Genomic DNA, 19,474 nt, shown 5'->3' with positions numbered 1-19,474 from the left:
ACCAAGATGAACCTTGAAATCCACCATAGATCTTGTACCCTTATCTTAGGGTAAGAGGGTGTATTATAAACTTTAATATACTGCAGTGTTTAGTGTGTAAATAGACATGTATTGCTGCTGTCTAGATAAAAGTTAAATGCAGTAGTTAAAACAAGTGGGTCCCTTGGTCAGCCAGTTCTCTGAGATGGCAGCTGACAGGGAATGTCTGATATATGACATTCGACTCTTGCACTAATAAAACATGAGCTATGTTGTAATGTAGTTTATAATGTGAAACTATCTCCTGCTTAATTAATGGTATGTGTTCAGTATATGGAGGATGCTGAAAAATCTTCAAGTATGCCATCCACCTAAGTCCACTGCATTAATCTGCACAAGGATCAGTTAATTTGAGTCTTTGTATTTTAAATAAAACAAAATAATGTGTCCTTGCATATCACCAGCTTGTTGGTGTGTGAACAACAAGCTGGTGATAGTGGTATGCTTATTGGTTCTGAAGTGGTGTGCTTACTAAAACCTGATTTTTCTTTTTTATAGTATTTTCAGTTCTTGAGCAGTATAAACCAATGCAATATGCAAAACCATGCAGGAAAGAGTATGAAATCCTGGTTTGAAATGCAGTCCCTAGGGGAGAGTGGATGGTTAATGCTTTTGATGGAAATCAACCATGAATAGGGATATTGAGGATGAACAGTGAAGCACTGTGCTCCAGGACAGGCTCAGTCAGACTGTCAAGTTACCAACAATTTAACTCTATTTTCAGCTTGTGGCCTACATTTAGTTTTAACTTTTAGTTCACCATTTCCAAAGTACTAAAACTGCAACCAGATACAGAGAGAGCTGTCACTAGCTGAGTGTTGGCAGAGACAAGGGCACGTTGAGAATGCATTTCCTTTAAAGTATGTGTTAATTGGTATTTCTGAGATATATGCTGGAATTAACAAACTGTATATTGCTCTTACCTTAGGAAGCCAGGTAGAAAATACTTTGGAGCCTGCTTAGAAAAATTGCCTAAGCATCTCAAGCCTGGGAAAAAAACACATCCATGATGGAGGCATTAAGAACAAGAGTTCAACTGTATAGGAGCACATCTAAATTGTGTGGGACTTACATGGCCTTTCATAGCTTGATGCAAATAAAACTCTCCTGGCAAATGTATAACAACACTCCCAGCACCATTTTCTTGCATTAGGCTTTTTGTCCTCACCCTCTATGGCATCTCGGAATAGTCTGCAGAAAAGTTTTGTCCGGTATACAAGGACCTTGTAGAGCTCGGGTCAAGCAAAATTCACTGGAAATGCTTAGAAGACTGAGGTCTGTCTTCCTGTGTATATCTTGCTGAAAGCTGTCGCTGCTGTCAGACAAGCTTTTGTCTGAGCTGTTTTAGCTCAGGCTGCTGCTGAGCAGCCTGCTAAGAGGAAATGGTTATGATGGTCAATGGATAGCTGTGTGATGGAAGCTGGACAATTAACTATTCCCACACACAAACAGCTATGACTTTATCTGTTAACTCTTTGCCTTTCCATAGGACTTTCAACATTAATGTGCTAAATTTATTAAACTTGTCCAAGTTGCAAATGCCAATTTTTCTGGGAGGTGAAAGATTAAGTTCGATATGACTGTACAGCTGCTAAAAACACAGCAGAGGTGAAGGAAAGCAAGTTGGTTGGTTGATGATTTAATGCTGCTCTTGAGGAGCTGTTACTCTATCCAACCAGTCCTTCACTAAACAGAATGTATACTCTGTTGAGGGTAAGAAATATTTATGTATCCTAACTTTAGTTTGTTTCTTTGGAACTTTAAGAGATGTAAGTTTGTTGTAATCCCTTAAGCAGATATTCAGCCCTGTAGTGTCTAAAATAACAATCTAACCTTTCATTCTGTAATCATTCTGTAATCATACATTGTATGTCAGCCCTTTTCACAAGCAACATTTTCTGCCTTATGCTGGTTTAAGTGTAAGTCTGATGTGTCTGTGCTTTACCTGGGCTTTGGTCATGGGCTCTGGATTATGCTTTGATGATATGACTAAGAAAGTGTCTAAGAGCCCATATTGTGCTATAGAGTGTAATTTTTTGGAAACTGTTCTTAATGATACAGGGTTGAAAGATGGCTCTTGCTGTCATGTAAGTGCATGTTACAGCCATTGGTTCCACCCCTCGCCCTCCAAAAAAATTTAAAATTACTCCCTTCTCAATCCCATAAAAAGAATGTTTCAGATGCTTCCACCTCCAGCTGTTTTCACTGGTAATTGACATTTACTAATGTACATTTTGCCGGGATCAGCACACACTGGAGGCAGGGCTCCCACCTCTCTCCAGGAGCAGCTGAGCAAATCTTACCTGGCAAACACTTCTCCCACCCTCCTGGGCATGCATGTTATTTTCTCACCCAGCCGCAGCCCAAGGGCCAGGGCCCTCTTGGTCTGCATTTCTTTCTTATTCAAGGGTTCGTTCATTCTTTACAAAGGGCTGAGTTACCTGAACCATCACCCAATCCTGCAAGGCTGAGCAAGGGGTGGTCCTGGACTAGTAAGCCCCCTAACTACTGGCAAGGAACTCCGTCTGCTTCTTAAAATATTATTCTATTATTTTGCAGGTTTTCACGCTATTTTGGTGAGATGATGTGTGTGTTGCCCCAGAACGGTGCTTTTCCCTCAGCGCAGTGAGGGTACGTTTCCGCCTCTGTGGCGGTACGGCTGTCCCTGGCAGCCCGGCCGCCCTTGGCCTCTCCCGTGCCTCCCTCCCGGCTCCGGTTAATGCCGGGCTGCGGAGAGAACCGAAATGACCGAAGCCGGTGGCGGCGGTGCCCCAGTCTCTGCCGGCCGGGTGCCGGCTCCTGTTCGCGGCCGGCCCCGCGGGCCGCAGGCACCGCCCCAGCGGGCGGTGTGACAGGCGGTGCCGCCCGGCCGCGCTCGCCTCCCCGGGCCGCGGCGGGCCCGCTGCCGCCCTCCCCCGGCGCCGCGGCGGGCGGGAGGATGGAACAGGGGCTGTCCGCCATCACCCTCTACTGCGCGCCCGCCGCCGGCGCCATGGAGCCCGAGCAGGTGAGCGGGGCCGGCGCGGCTCCCCGGTCGCTCCGGGCGGGCGGCGGGGCCCGGGCGTAGCCGCTTCCGGAGCGGGGCGAGGCCGCGGCGGATCGGGCCGGGGCGGGGGTGGTGGCCGCGGCCTGAGGCGCCGGGGGTGCGCGGGGCTGGGGGAGCCTCTGGTCCCCGCTGTGGCGGCGGGGTGCAGTGGCCCGGCCGTGGGAGAGGAGGTCTGTCTGTCTGTCAGCCAGTCTGCCCTTCTATCCAGCGCGCTGTAATTACAGACAGCGCGGCGGGCACGCGTGTCTCCGGTGTCTCCTGCTCGTCGGCGGACAATGCCTCTGACAAACGAGCCTGATGAATATTAGAGTGAGACAGGTTTCCACTTCCCTCCGTGCTGTCAAGTTGGCGAAGGCGTGGGAGGAGGTCAGGGACAGCAGCTCTTAATTACAGCGCGGCCCGGCGAGCTCCCTGTCCTGCCGCTCCTCGCTCCGGCCTCGGCTGCGCCCTGGGTGCTGTGGCCGCTGCCGCTGCCCCTTCCCCGCTTGTGGTGCCTTTCCGAGGCTTGTTGGAAGGGTGTCTTTTCTAATAGCCGTCCTCCGGCTCTGTCATCTTGTCTTTTGTTTCTGAAAGACTTATGCTGTTTAATTTCAGTTGAAACACAAGGGTGGAAAGTCAAACAAGCAGTATGAAAAAAACCCAAATCGCTCAAGCCTAAACAACCCTCCTCCCCCCGAACCCCAGCCAAAAAAAATATTTTCAAAAAAATCAGTAAGACAGCCAAGATAGCATTGTAGAAATATTTTTCATTAGCTGTTGCCAGCCTTCCAGTGGCTAGCAGTATCTGGTGAGTAGATCTATGCAAATTGAATTACTCGTCTTTCTCTGGGAAAGTGGGCGCTTTGGTGCTTTGGTTCATAAGCTCTTAAAAGGATTCCTGCATTTGACAGGTTAAATGTCAAATGCAGGGTTAAAAGAGGCCAAAGTCAATAGCCTGGTCTCTCCCTATTTCATTTTACTTTTCTTCTTTGTCTCTTTCATGAAACTTTATGTTATTGCATCACCTAATACTATTTGTGTCAGCTCTCCCAGCTTGCCTGCAGGTGTCCAGGCACACCTTATCCTTAACAGTAGTTTATTTATTTTGGCATTTTATATGCGGACTAAAATTCTGTTGTGCTGGGTATTCTATCAGCACTGTCAAGATTCCCTGCTCTGGCTCTGTTTCTGGTCAGGGTGAGGTAGAGTAGGTGTAAAGAGGATAAACAAGGAACAGGAGCTTCAGATCCTGACTGCCTGACGGGTAAGGTTTGTATGTGTGCCATAAAGCCAAGAAAAATTCCAAGGGGACATTTAAAAGAAAGGGGCAGTGGCCTTACAGTGTTTACCGAGTGCCTTAAGAGTGTTAGCTGGTGTGGCAAAAGCACAAGGCTGACCAGCCTTGGTGTCTAGCAGTTGCCAGAATAGAAGCCAAAGTAAATACTTCTGTGACGTGGCCACAAATGCTGAGTCTTTCAAGACCATATAATGTGTTAGAGAAAGAGGAGCCTGTGGGAAAAAAATGAGGTCAGAAACCTGACTAAAGCCACACACTAGAAGAAAGGTCTTTGTAAAAACTTCCTAAATTGGAAAAGAAGATCAAATTCGTAAAGGAAGATCAAAAGTATAAATTCTCAAATAAGAAATACCGTAACCTTTGAGCTATAAAGTGAATCTAGTTGATAACTCTAGAATAAATTTGCATTACCACAGTTTTGGAAAGATAAAATTTATTGGTGCTGAACTTTCTGCTCACACCTGGGAGCGTTTATCAGCTTTTATTGCTGTGCTGGTGAAACTTAAAAGGCCAGTGATGACTAAAACCCATACAGGTTTGTTGACTAGGTAATAACCAAAACAACAGATGACATGCATTATTTTATTTAATGATGTAGGACTTTGAGCTAGATTACTAAGGGAACCAGATTCACTGTTCCTTGGTGAATCCTTACTGTCTTGAGCTACTGCATTTGTCTGAAATGTTCTACCAGTACCAGCTATGTGGAGTTGCTTTCTGTAGGGAGTGTGAGTGTGGGAGGGGTGTTCAGAGAACTAAAGCTTGCTTTTAAAACTTGAAATATTAAACCACATTTTTTTAAAGTTAAAATATTTGAAGCATTTGCACTAAATGAGCCACAATCAGATTAAGAGACTGTGCTTTTAGAAGAGCTCTTAAGGAGGGGCTCACATTGCTTGTTATTATTAATCACAGTGATATTTATGATGTGTTTGCAAGAAACAGTGCTCTTCAGTACTGTGCCTAAATATAAAAACAGTGTCATTGTATGATGCCAGTAAAGGAGTGTGGAATGTTAATGAAAAGCTGATTCTGTGGTGCTTTTTGCCCAAAAAGATACAGAACGGAGTCCCGGGAAGTGGCACTTTTATAATGGCAGCAAGCAGCGCTCCCTGGGCTCAGGTTGCTTCACTGTTTTCAGCATTTGTGTTTTTGTAGCTTTGCCCTGTTCCCAAGACTGATAGACAGCAGAGAGATTGCACTGGGCCCCAGATAGTCAGTTTTGTCTTTCTACGTGAAAATGTCATTCTGCCTGAAAATAGTGTTTCAGCTGAATTACCCCATTGAAAACTTGCTGCTGGATTCTGCTCTGCTCCTCCAGGAGAATGCCTGGAACGTGCCAGCCTGGCCAGAGCGGTGCTGGGGAGCTGAGATGACTTGCAGATTTGAGGAGCGGCGGTACAGGGCATCAATCAGTCGGAGCGATGGTGAATGGGTGCGCTCCCTCTCCACGCTGTGGAGCTCAGCACGGGATCTCTGCCTGCCTCCCTCCTCTTGGTGGGCGCGGGAAGAAGCCGTGGCTGGAATGAAGGAAGCAGTTCTGCTCCCCAGGACCCTCTGCTGCCTCTCTCCCCCGTGCCCACTGTCTTTCCCAGCTAACCAAGCTGCTTGCCTTGCAAAGCTGTGTTGTGTAATCTAGAATGAGGATGAGGATGGTGATGCTGTGCTTTCAGTGATTAAGGGATGTTTTACAGCTGTGTGATAAAATATGTATTTTTATTTATAATTTTGAACTGTGCTCTATGGAGATCATTAGGTTTGTGTAGGGAAGAAGCTGGAAACTGGAATGCATTTTATGCAACCTGGATCCCGCACACACTGTGCCTGTCATTTCTTATGATACAGTTTCAAATTACATGAGCTCATGCATTTTTAAAAACCTTCATGGTACATTAAAAACATGTGGTTGGCATTTCCTAACCTCTCTGGCCTTCTCTATATGACAGAAGTGTTTTCAGCACAGTTTTGTGCATTTGATGCAGCAGCATCTAAAAGCTCTACCAAGATGAAGGCTCTGTTTTGATAGCTGCAATACAAAACCTTACTAAAATTCTCTGCCTGCTGGAGTGACTAGCCTAAGGATTTATTGACAGGCTTCTGAACTAGAAGTATATATTCTTAATTCTTGTGACCCAAAGGCTGCATTGTAGCATTCAGCAGTTGGAGGACACAGCCAGACTTCTCACTTTGTATGTTCTTAGCCACAAAACTAAGTGTTGTCCTTTTAGCCTGGTCCCTTGCACTAATCATGGTTGCTGATGAAAGCCCACAGGGGCAGATTCCTCCATACATCTTTTTAAAGCTTGAGCCTGGCTGCTTAGTTATTCAGTTCTCTTTTGTGTTAGAGGTGTCTGTCTGAACTTGCAAAGAGGCAGCTACAGCCTATGAACTACTTGATTAATTTCATTAGATATTCATTCAAAACCCAACAATAAATATTAAATATTTATTCAATAAATATTGATATTTCTATACTTATCAAATTATTTAATGAAACATGACCCCCCAGAAGAAACCTGTTTGTTACTTTTAGAGAAGGGATTGGTTTTTACATATCTGCAAACAAGAATGTTTCAGTCTTTTATCTACAGGCAAGCTCTAATAAGTGTCCACTGTAAATGCTAATTAATCTAAAATATTTTAAATATCTCATGAAGTTTGTTAAGGGGAACTTTCCAGTTCCAGAAGCATGCATTTGAGATAATGATTTTTTTTTCCTTTATAGCAACTTTCAAAGGGAGAAAGCGGCTTTGAGAATGTGGAGCTGGGTGTCATAGGAAAGAAAAAGAAAATTCCAAGGAGGGTTATTCATTTTGCAAGTGGAGAAACAATGGAAGAATATAGCACAGATGAAGAGGAAGATGAACAAGAGAAAAAAGACCTGTTGCCACCTGTAGATCCTGTAGGTATTTTACTTGATAAATAACTACTTCTGGTTTACTGGGCAGCTATAAACATTTTATACTTAATTTTTTGTGTCACAAATCTGATACAGTCTTTCTATATAAGTTCTAATAATTTGATTGGCTTAACAGACTCAGAAATCTGTGAAAAGTATTACTGGGCAGTTTTGTCCTGGAGTTCTCTTCCAACTAAAGTAGCCTTATTAATTAGAAATGGGTTTAATTTCTTCACAGTTATAGTTTGTCCTCTCCTGCATTTCCCTTCAAATAATACTTGCCGTGTTGATACAAGTAGATACCTTGATTTATACTGTTGCTTAAAAAAAAAAAAAATGCAAGGGAGACATTTTTTCCTTATGTTTGTTGACACTGAATAATTAAACCTATAATTTAGGGTCACCATAACAACAATTTTATATAATTAAAAGAGTAAAGGAGGGAAAGAAACAGATGACTTGCAGAAATAAAGGAAGACTTGTGTAATTCATGATACATGAAAACCAGATTTTAAAGGACCTGCCTAGTCCATGTAAGTAATGTTCATTTGTATTGATGAGATGTTGCTCAGCCTGTGAATGGAGTTTCCTTTTATTGGTCCAGATTCAAGTGAAGTCTCAACAATTAAACACAGTAGTGTGCATTGTAGCTGCTAAAATGCATTTTCCTTTTTGTCAATGATTGTAGATCTACACATAGAGGTAAAATGAAATATATAAACTGTTTTATTCTGTTGGCCTGTCTGATAAACTATTATGTAGTGATAGTGTGCTTGCAAAGCTTACAGCCACATGTGCCAACACCTGCAGCAGCAGCTGCCCCCCTCTGGCAGTCAGTCCCAGAGAAGATCCACATCCTGCTCTTTGTCTCTCCACATGCCCAGTCTCATGTTTCTTTTATGGCAGACCCAGAAACTTGTATGCCAGCCACCTCCACCCTTCTGCAACAATCCTTGCCTCAGTAAATTGAGTCTGCAGTCCTATTCCCTGCCTGCTGGCAGAGTTCTCTTCTTGGCCTTCTCTGCCCATAGTGAGCTGGAGGCTGCCAAAGTGGCTGTGTCCTCCCTGCTGTGCTGCTGTGCGGTCAGGCAGCCAGGAGCCATGGCTTTGTGCAGGACTGCTTGTCCTGCCTGGCTGCACACTGGAGGCAGACACTGCTGTGGAGCTCCTGCTTCCCACACTTCAGGGAAGAGGCCTTGCATGCATGGACAACAGTGCCCTGCTTTCTACTTGACATTGCTGTTGAAATGACTCCTGCACCATTGTGTGGGAATCCATAATTAAGAAATGTTGTGATTGAAGCTTTCTATTTACCCTACAGTAGTAGACCCTGTATTTATTAGTATGTGTATCCATCCTGGGAGAGCTTGGCTTTCTTGAAGGGACTGAAGATTTTGACTTTCTGCTTATGCTCTTCTGAAGAACTGGTGGACCATAAGAGGTTTGCTCTGACTGCCAAGCAGTACCTCTCTTCCCCTCTGTAAAATTAGTTTATCTTGAAAAAGAAAAAAGGTGGGTTGAGGACTAAGCTCCAGTGAGATTGTGGGAATTCAGGTGGGATTGGGGGTTCCATCAATAGGTGAAGCTATTGCAATGCATTTTATATGGATGGATGGCATTGCCCTCTTTCTTGGTAGGCAGTTATTGTATACAGCAAAAAAATAACATTAGCTTGATAGCAGGTAGGATATTATCAGCATTAAATACACACAAAGTATATAGCTGGAAAAGAACTGTACTGTAATCACAAACAATGAGTGAGATGTTAAGCTGCCTTGCTGGATACTAGGGTGGTTTTTTCCTCCTTAAGGATCTTCTCAAATCAAAGCAGGAACTGTGAACTTTCTGACTGTTATGGTGATGTTCAGGTATCTTCAGAGTGAGGTCTGTTCCCCACTTGGCAGTCATGTCAGATATCTGTGGATGTCTGAGAGATTTTTGTTCCCAATTACAATGATCAGGGAACAAGATGTGTGTAGTTTTTTGTGCCGTTTCCTGACAGTAAAGAGTGCAGTGACAGAAGGCTCACAAGCCTTGGTGTAGGTGTTGTGAGGGCAGAGACATGCGTGCTGCTGTGCACATGGACACTTAACTGAAGAGCCCTCAAGTGTGCACAACAGCCAGGAATGCTGCGTGATTGTTCCCCTCCTTTCCTAACACAGATTTCTTTTCTGAGTACCAAAAACAATATTGTATGGTGGAGTTAAGATTGCATTATTCTCCTTTTATAGTTTATTAAGTCCTTAATTTTGAATACATTTTTTAATAAAAGCACCCCCCAAACCAGGGTAGTTTATTGTGAAGCACTCTATGCCTTATTATGTATTGCTTTTTACCTCGGACAGAATGAACTTGATTAGAGCAGGGGTTGCCATTAAGTGAGGCTTACTTTATCTCCTGCATGCTTTGTGTATCCCAGCTGAGCCAGACAATTGAAGAAATGCTAGTCCAAGCTGAGCTTTGGTGTTTTAGCCAACAGCTGCTTTTAAAATGTTTTTTTTTGTAGGATTTCTATAAAAGCAATTAAATAGTCAGTTTGCTGAGACCAGCATGTCTAAAACTTGTTATCTCAGTTGGGATACAAAAAAGTATGTTTCAGGTAATAGCTGTTTCTGGACCAGTTTATTTTCAGAAAAAGCACATTCAATATTTTGAATAGAAACTTTCCTTCATGAAATATCAAAGCTCTGCTGGTATTAGCCTCCTTGCAGTTTTTGAATGAGTTTAAGGGAAACAAATATTTTGCTGTGTTGTAAAGAAATGTCTTCAGTAAGTACCTTGGTTTAATTGTGTTTTACAGCTAAGCAGACAATGCCAATGTGTTTCTTACTAAGCAAAGTAATATGTATATATCCTGGTAATACCATAACCAGAGCACTTGGTGTGGTGGATTCCTGTTACTCCTAACAAAACAATTCTCAAAAAGAGCTGGGTTTTAAATTTTCTTTGAAAGAACTTCTAGTGCTTCAATAGGTCAGCACTCAGTTCATTAGCATTGTTGGACTCGGGTGCCCATTCTATTGTGCTTTGTGTTTTTCAATCCAGAACACAGGATATTATTTTTTAGATAATAGCATTCAGTAATATCTGAATGTTCTCGCACTGAAATTCAAATGCTTTAATAGCATAGATGTGGTTTTGATTCTTTTGTCCTAAAATGTAGATGTTTGCACTCTATATGTATATATATATATATATATTTTTTTTTTTTTTTCTTTTGGTTTTGTCCAGCAAAACTTTATTTTGTATTAATTAAGAAGATAATCCTTCTGTTTATTGGTGTAAACTCTTTGCTGTATTCACCTATTAGATGAGTGGGCAGAAGGTGGAGTGTAAGTCTGCACAGAGGAACTGTGAGCAACATGACTTTGGTGTGATAACTTTGGAATCCATCCCAAGAAGACATCTGCAACAAAGCTCCAGGAGGGATTTGATTTTATTAACCTTCAATGCTCAGAAAGATTGAAATACATCCTTGCAGGAAGGTTATCTTGATATCCTGTAGTTAAAAGGGCTTTATCTTCAAATAGCAAAAATTTCTCTCTTGAGGACCATTGAACTCTGGTTTTCTTTTAAGAATTTGAGGATGAAGGAGAAAAATAGTCATTGACCAAGTAATAACTACTCATAATATGGAGTATGGTATGTGTGTTCCTGATCTTGTTTTTACTGGCTTGTCTTAGATGCCACAGTTTTACATGGTCTTACACAAAAGAACCTATTGAACAGTCATTGATTAAACTAATTAGCAAATTAATTGAAACTTTGTCTTGGCACAGTAAACAATAAAAAGTATATATTTGGTGGTGTATATTAACTATTAATCACAGGATTTTGTTTTTGCTAATCAGGTTATTATTATTTTTCTCATTTTGCCATTTTCTCTGACAAAAGGAAACCCTACATACCTTTGAAAGTTTAAGTATTATTAGGGCTGAAATCTGTGAAAAATAAATACATATGTGGATTGTTCAGGAACATGGTGCATTCAGAAATTCAAGAGAACATGTGTGTTACCTTCAGCAGTCCCACACTAGGAAACAAAATCATGTTCTGTTATTGAACCAGAGGCCCCTTGATTTTATCAGTGATTGAATCCATTATGTGCATTCCTATTTAAATTAAAATGATGCATTAAGATTTTTTGTAATTTAAAAATCGGTTGTCAAAACCATTGTTTTCCATTTTGACAACAAAATAAAATCAGGGTAGTTGAGTAATATAATTAAACATTGTAGCAACAGCTACTAAAGAGACTGATTGCAGGAGAAATACTATAAACAGTGTATGTGTTTCATACTGTCCCTTGTTTCCTGTCAAGAAATACAATATTGCTATGTCCTTGAGTTGATTAAAGACTGAAGATGAAGGCTTCTCTGGCTGGCCAAAGAAAGCTGACATGCAGTGTCTGGGTATGTGGTTCTGCAGGTCTGTAGGACCTGACTTGGGTATGGTTTTCCAGTTTCCAGCTCAGTGTATTAAAGCTACTTCACTGACAAGGATTAATTTGTACTGAGCCATTGCTTAAGAGTCCTGTTCATGTCACTTGAACGGTTCCAGTTTCCCCAGTACCAGTTCTTGCCTCACATCCGCCATTTCTGCTTCCCTCTCCAAGGTGCTCTGGGAAGGCATCCAAATTTACCCTGAAGATATAAAGGGGGAAAAAGGTGATGCCTTGGATGTGTTCCTTTGTTCCTGCTTGTTCCTGGTGGTTTACTCTCCAAACTATCTCCTTTCTCCTGTTGATTTCCTGTGATGTGGCCTCTCATGATTTTATATTGCCTTTTGAGATGCTGGAAAGAAAGTTACTTTTTAAACTGAGGAGTCTGGCAAAGCCTGGCTTGTCAGGGATGAGGAAATGTCTGGTTGGGCTTTGTCAGAAAGCAGAGGTTCCCACAAAGCTGAACTTAGAAGTGCTTCCAGTGTACCAAACTGATTTTTGGCTGTGGTGGGGGAAGAGTAGCAATAGAATCTCTGTGTCTGCTGAGCCTCAGCTGTTACCCACATTTGTGTTACCACAAACTTGTCAGAATGTTCTGGGTCTGACTTACTTCTGTCGCATTGAAGCTCAGCTTGTCTTTTCACTCTGAAATATTATGGGGGCTCTTGTAACTTCTTTCTTACAGCACACAGCAGGCCCTTGTTTGTCCTGTGCCCTGCATGAATGCTTTTTAACCTTGTCACCTCATCATGAAGGATTGTGCAGAGCCCTGTCAGTGCCATTATTTGCACCTGTGGCAACAAGTTTTTCCAGCACTTTTTTTGACTTCTTCAACTGAACAAACTCCTCGTTAGCCTTTCTGCCAACTGAGCACATAATCAATGAGCTGGAGGTGCTTTTGTGTGAGTAGGATAGCAGCTGGTTTTGCTTACACTTTTACCTTGGCAGGACATTTTCCATATCCACTGCCAAAAATATATAGCATCTGGCTTTTTGTCAGCCTGCCCAACTTGAGTTTGTGGCTTGACAGACAATTTCTTGTTGTACTGATTTGTAGAGATGATGCTTGGAAAGCACCAAAGTCTAGTGCTTGTGTACATATATATTGAGGCTATACCAGATAGTTTCTGTGGCTGTATTATTTAAAATAATACTGGTTGTTGCTGTACACATATCTGTTAAATAAGATCATAGAAAAAGGTTACTACCAAACAGTTCTTAATAGCAAGTTATAAATACTTACATAGCTGAGTAGAGCTCATGTGTTTTACTTAATAAAAGCTAACACTTTAAATTGCTACTTTCCAGAAGAAAGGTACTTCTACAGAGATCTTTTCTGAGGGGAAATATGTATCAAACAGCTTGCCTGAATACAGCAGCCTGTTAACTATAAACATATTTTAGTTCACTGTGAAAGTTGAATTTGCCTTTTCACAAATGGGAAAGCCTACAATTTTTTCCCCATTTGCTTGGAATCTGCTTTTCCCCCTTTTGGGGGAAAAAACCAAACCACAGTTTGGTTTGTTTTTTTCTTAAACAGATACAGTCTCTTCCCTCAATGAAAAGCATAGCCTGTGCACACCCATTATTTTATAATTAATTTAATTATAAATCTTTAATTTACAATATATATATCTATGTATCAGTTCGTGTGGAGGCTGCAGTATTTTTGCTGTAGCTGTGATTACACCCCAGTCGTGCAAAGAGCAATTCCTTTTGTCTTCCTGGCCAGCCCTTCCTAAGCAGCCTGCATCCCTCCACAGCAGCACTCGGTGCATTCACTGTATCCCTGGATCCTGATGAGATCCTACCCCTGCAGCAGCACACAGATCTCCTCATGTTTGTGTCCCATGTTGTGTGCCCTGGTGTGCAGGCTCTTCAGAGAAACTTCCTGACTCACATGCAAATGCTTGAGGTGACCCCAGCTGAGCCCTGTTTATTCCCGGTGTGCTCCTCGTGGTTCACAGCACCCCAGGGGCTTTGCTTGGCTCCATCGCTCCCTCAGAGCTGCAGTAACTCTCCCCCACTCAGGGCTCCTGGCTTTCTTTTCCAGGTGTAATTTCAAGGGATAATTTCTGTTTGGTTGTAAATGTTTTAAAGCAGCCTCTTCCTCAGAGGTTTGAAGGATTGATTTGATTTTAAACAGTCTTTTGCAGTTCACTCATTATTGTAATGAGGGACTACTTTGTTACCTCACTTCTCCTCTTGGCCCGATGGAATTCAGAACGTTGTGGAAAGCTTTTTCTAGCCGAGAATTGAGTTGGCTGCTTGTCATTTCCCAAGTCTGGAAGCAGGAAACAAATAGCAGTGAAAGAAATTTTCCCAGAGGTAAACCATGGTTATATTTTATGATGATATTTTGCTTCACTTTTCTGGTCTATACTTATTTTAAAGCAAAAACATGGTAGTAGCTGGAAAACAGAAAACATTGCAGGTCTTTCTTCTCCAGCCATTTTCAGTTTTGCATGTGTTATTTTGTGCCATGGCCACACAGCTGTACATACTCACACTACTCTTGTTCCTGCAGACAACACTCACATGGGGACCCTACTTGTGGTTTCACATGCTGCGAGTTGCCACATCAACCTTATCAGGTATTGCTTTAGTTAATTCTTGGGTAAACCAGAAGGGGAATACTGAAAGTCACAAAGTCATGTTGACAGACTGTAAATCATCTTTGGGCTCTACTTGTTTTTTCAGAAGTATGAATTGAACTGTATTTAATCTGTGGAGACATACTCTCCTGCCTTAGGCATTTATAATTTTTTTTTTTTTTTTTTACTTTTAATAAACAATTCTTGCATGGAAGAATGAACAGAAAGTACTCTTTTGATGAATGCTTTTCCCCCTTTTTCTTCATATGGAGATAGATTGATGTTGGCAAGAGAATGTATCAGTTTTCTATTAGATTTTGTATGGAACCATTTTGTGTGATGTTACCTGGAAAGAATGCTGGCTGGTGTAACTAAACTGACAGTTTTTCTGAAGACAACGAGAAAGTATCCCAAGAACACATCTGGTTGTGTGCTGTACTATGAACTTCTGAGGTTACAAAATAAACAGGACTGTTGTCAAGGGTATTGCACAGACGTTTATTTGACTTGTGGACCTCTTAAAATTTTGCTAAGTTTTAAAAATGCTTGTCATAGTCTGTGTTCTTTCCAAGGTAAAGTATCTTGACTGGGTTTTCCACAAATATTATGGAGCTTCTGTCATTGTACACATAATTTTGAAAATTTTAATATTTTTTGGCAGTCAGTTGTATTAGTTAACCTATCCTTATTTTTAGAAATGCCTTTTCTCTAATGTACAGTGTAAGTGTATTCCTTGATGTATCTGTTCTTCATATGCAAGGGTAGATATTGCTTTTCCGTTTTTTAGAAGCCCTTTCTGAATTTGATGATCAGTCCTTTATTCTTTGAACTTCAGTTTTGGCTCTTACCCCTGTAATTTGAACTGGTCTTTTGCACAGCACTCAGGATGCCAGGATATCTGTAGAGTTAGTTTTTCTGAATGTTCATTGAAGCAGTCAGTGACTGACTTCTGGTTTTTTCCCTGAGGATGACTAAGTCATTTGCATCCTTGGGGCAGATTTACAATTTGAAGTGCAGAATATTTGATTTCTTGCCTGTCTTTACTCGACCAGTGTTATCTGCAGCCATCACCATGGCAAAGAAACTGACTGACACAAGCTTACCTCTGCTCCATACTTCTGACTGTGCCCTACCTGTTTTAGCAAAGTAGCACTGAATGTAGCCTACAGCTTGAAAATTGGGACAGCTGAAACAAATATTTTATTAATCTGTTAGTATGCAACACAGAACATTGTTAAAACTGACTTGAGGTATGCTTATGTCAGTAAATCCTGTCTGGTTTGCTAGTACCACCAGATTGAACTGCCAGTACAGTTGGTACCCATGTACTTTGGTCTAACCTTAATTTTCAGTTTAAGTTCAGCTCAAGGCTTACCCTTTAACTGATTCCTAGCAAAATAAACTTAGATCCAAAGCTGAAACTAGAAGAATTCAAACCCTATCACCATATATATTTTCACTGAATTTCATATTCTTCTCCGTTTGTTCATTCTTTATCCTAAAGAGCAATTATTAGTATATTCAGCTAATAATTACCTATAAGGAGATAACCTCACAGGATTTTGTGGTATTTTGTGAGTGAAGTAGGACTAGAGAAAACCATTCAGGAAAGATGGTGATAATTTTTATAATAAAACAGCATACAAGAATTTTCTTCTAGATACTAATCCTATGTAAACCTCCCTTTATTTTTTAGTGTGTGATTTCCTGGGGGAAAAGATTGCATCTGTTCTGGGAATAAGCACACCAAAATACCAATATGCCATTGATGAGTATTACAGAATGAAGAGAGAGGTATGTGTGGGAGCTAGGGTTCTTGCAGTCCTTCTCTCCCAACTTGTCTTCCCTGGTACTCTAAAAAATAACATTTGTATTCTAGCATTAAAATGAAGCTTTAGACCCTCAATTTCAGCTTGCCTCCAGTTTTCATTTGATGCATGATTAATGCTTTCTTATCCATCAGCCTTTTCTCTCCAGCTCATCAGTCTTAGAAATGGGTGGGTGCTGACCTCTGCTCTGTTTCTCTTGTACCATGCATTCTTAAGTCAACACTGTGAGAAAGTTGGATGGACAGCTGCTGAACACTGAAAAAGGGGTATTGCTGCTAGCAATACGCTTTCCAGCTCTAAAACTTGTTCAACACAGTCTCAAGGGTAAATGGAACACGAGGTTACTGTTTGTTCTAAAGCATAAAGGCCCAATACTGATAAAAAGCCAGTGCTTTAGGCAAGATAACCTAACCCTTAATAATCTTCCTTTAGAAGAGATTGAAAACATATTTAAAGCTTTATTACTTTTATTTTTAAATTGAGAGCTGAAAAAGCTTTAGAGAAGGTAGACCTGTCACTATTGCTGTTAACTAAAACTGCTTCTCTAGATACGTGTCTTTTTTCTGTGTTTAACACAGTTTAATCCTTCACTTTTGGGGATTTTTTTTTCCATAATGGGAGTGGAGTTTGGAATGTACCTTATCTTATGATCAACTAGTGACTGTTTTCTAGTGGAACAATTGTCCTTACCTTGTAATAGTAACTATTATGCTCTTATGGAAAGACTTAATCTAAGTAAGTGGTAAATAGTAAATAGTAGCAAATGAATCTGGTTATCTCTTTCTAGGCAGAAGAGGAGGAACAGGAAAACAAGATGTCAGAAGAAGCAGAAAGACAGCATCAGGAACAGCAGAACAAGCCACAAGTTGAAGCTCCTGTCCAGACAGACCAGCCTGGAGCAACAGCATGCTCTTCATTCGTGAATGTAAACTTTGAAAATGAGGGAGATTGCCCACCCACTGCAGAAAATAAACAAGATGTAGTTCCTGTCCCTCCTTAAGTGTAAAGCTCTGTATAACATAGGAAATAAGAACTGTCAGGTGTCACAATCTGCCTATAAACAGGAAAAATAGGATTATGCTTGTTCAGTGAAATACAACTCCTACCATTCTTATTGATCAGGAGAGAGCTAGGCGATGTCTGTTCAGTCAGTCTGCCTAATAAAGGCTGAGGCATTCTGCCAAATTGGCACTTCAGTTAAAATGAAAATTGCACTACAAACATTTGGTCTAAAATTGAATGTGTGAGCTAATTTCTGTGTAAAGTAAGTAGAAATGTCTTTTCTTTGAATTGCTGTGTCTCTAACACCTGTGGATTGCAGAGGCAGTGCTGTTTCCTACTTCTAAAAACCTGATTTGCACATTGTTTGCAACTTGGCTCTCTATGAATAGATTAATAGGAATTAATATCCTGTAACTCAAAGGTAATTATAATAGAGTCTTATCCCCCCCTATTTATTGTCACTGTTGTATGCATGTATTTTTTTCTGTTGTTAACACAAGAGAAAAATGTTAGATTTAATGTTAATTAGATTAAAGGGTCCACTGAATTTTTGTTTATTAAGTAAAAAAATCCCAACTTCCAGGAAGCTATAAGCATCCTTATGAACTTACTAACAAGTACCAGCACTCTTGGAGGCTAATAGTGATCAGCTGCTCCATCCAGTGCTGTTGTAGCAAAATTCAGAACTAACATCAGTCTAAGATGTTCTCAAACCCAAGAATTAAGAGACCCAGGTGCTTGAATGCATGCTCTCAGTGGTCTGGAAAAGAAACTAAAGTTTTGCTAAATGATATTAAGTGCATAGGACACTCTATGTAGTACCAGTCTAGAACTAGGAAGTTTTTGGACATTGATTACACAAGTCTGTGTACTTGAGTAACCTAAACAAACTGTGTGTTGAATGTTAAATTACCAGTAAGGGATGTGCCACTGCAGATAATTTTCATCCTATTAGCACAGAACACATAAATAACTAGAAACAACAAAGCCAAACTTAGGACTCTTTTCTTCTCTTAAATAAATACGTGATACTGCACTTACAAAACCAGAAATTTTTATTTTTGTCTAAATGAAGTGCAGCTCCACATCTAATACCAATTAAGACTGTTTTACTGCAGTGACTGTACCTGTAGCTTGTAAAAGGTGAAGAGTTTACTTTGCAACAATCAGATGTCATTGCCCCAGTCATTTTCTGTGGACAACTGTTGTAGGTAAAGGAGCAGAGAACCTGCACTATTTACCATGTAGAACATTACTTCTGTCCTTGAGATTTATTAAAAAGAAAGGTAAAAATAGTCCTCAATGAAATTGGGTTGTTGGGTATCGTGACATGTCCCTGGCCTTGCTCCCACTGCCAACTAAGGAGCCTGATGTAACACCACAGGCCAGGTAACTTGGCTCTTAGTTTCTGGAATTCATTACATATTTCAGATGACCCTCTGCCTGAACTAATGTCCTGTACAGCACAAATTTTTCCTCTCATCTGTCTGTAGCTCTCCAGTACTACAGAAATCTAAGGAGGAGGATTCAATCATCAGCTCTAGTCCATCTGTTTTGATACTCCATTCTTTGCCTTTTCTGAATTGTAAGACAGGGTGTGCTGACCACAGTGTAAAATCACTCCTTTGCCTTGAACATCTGCAAGGGAGAGCTTGATTCAACACTGAGGGAATACACAGAAAACCTGCTTGTTAGGAGTTCATATAGCATCAAAGAAAGAAAACATCAGATATCTTGAGTAATACTTTGACAGCTGAAGGATACTTTGCTTTTCTTCCAATAAATTAATGTCAGTTTGGTTTTTTTTACTTCCTTTCCCTACTATTTGTTGCATAACAAATGCTCTCACTGCCTTCTTTGTATGAAATACTGTATTACTCACTGTGCCTTAACTTAATCCTTCCTTTTTTGCGAACTGTATGAAAGGGGTTACTTTCATATTGGTTTAATTTTTCTGTAAATGCATTAATTGGTTATTTTATATTTAATATAATTTTTGAACTGGAAGATGGCTATGGATTTTCCTTTAAAACTGTGTGGGCTTTGAAACTTTATGCCTGTACACAGGTGTGTGTACCTGGTTAGTGTTTTCATCTTCACTAAATCACACATCCTGGTGGAATATTCAGGCACCAGATTTCAAAATATCATCTTACTCCCACCCCTTCCTTACACTCTCATGTGTTCAGCACTACCTCAAACTAATAAATAATGCAGGATTGTAAATACTTCTGGCCTGGAGCTATTGTAATTCTGTCTGAAAGCTGAAACATTTCTCTGGCTTTCTTAAGGATTAAAAGAGTTTTACAGCTTTAACTGCTACTGCTGTAGCTCAGTTGTACAATTAA

General features: G+C 40.7%; 1 protein-coding gene across 1 annotated transcript; it reads left to right on the top strand.

Moving 5' to 3' along the window:
• Nucleotides 1–2,743: 2,743 nt before the first annotated feature.
• Nucleotides 2,744–19,133, top strand: FAM177A1 (family with sequence similarity 177 member A1). Its single transcript, XM_071426900.1, has 5 exons — nucleotides 2,744–3,046; nucleotides 7,087–7,263; nucleotides 14,229–14,295; nucleotides 15,992–16,089; nucleotides 16,912–19,133. The coding sequence occupies exons 1-5, from the start codon at nucleotides 2,759–2,761 to the stop codon at nucleotides 17,122–17,124; spliced, it is 843 nt and encodes a 280-aa protein (XP_071283001.1). The 5' UTR covers nucleotides 2,744–2,758; the 3' UTR covers nucleotides 17,125–19,133.
• Nucleotides 19,134–19,474: the final 341 nt, after the last annotated feature.

This window comes from Agelaius tricolor, unplaced genomic scaffold, assembly GCF_023055355.1.
Source record: "Agelaius tricolor isolate 1412-34295 unplaced genomic scaffold, bAgeTri1.0.p SCAF_5, whole genome shotgun sequence".
Lineage (NCBI taxonomy): Eukaryota > Metazoa > Chordata > Aves > Passeriformes > Icteridae > Agelaius > Agelaius tricolor.
The sequence above is the reverse complement of the archived record's forward strand: the minus strand, read 5'-3'. Positions and strand labels throughout refer to the sequence as shown.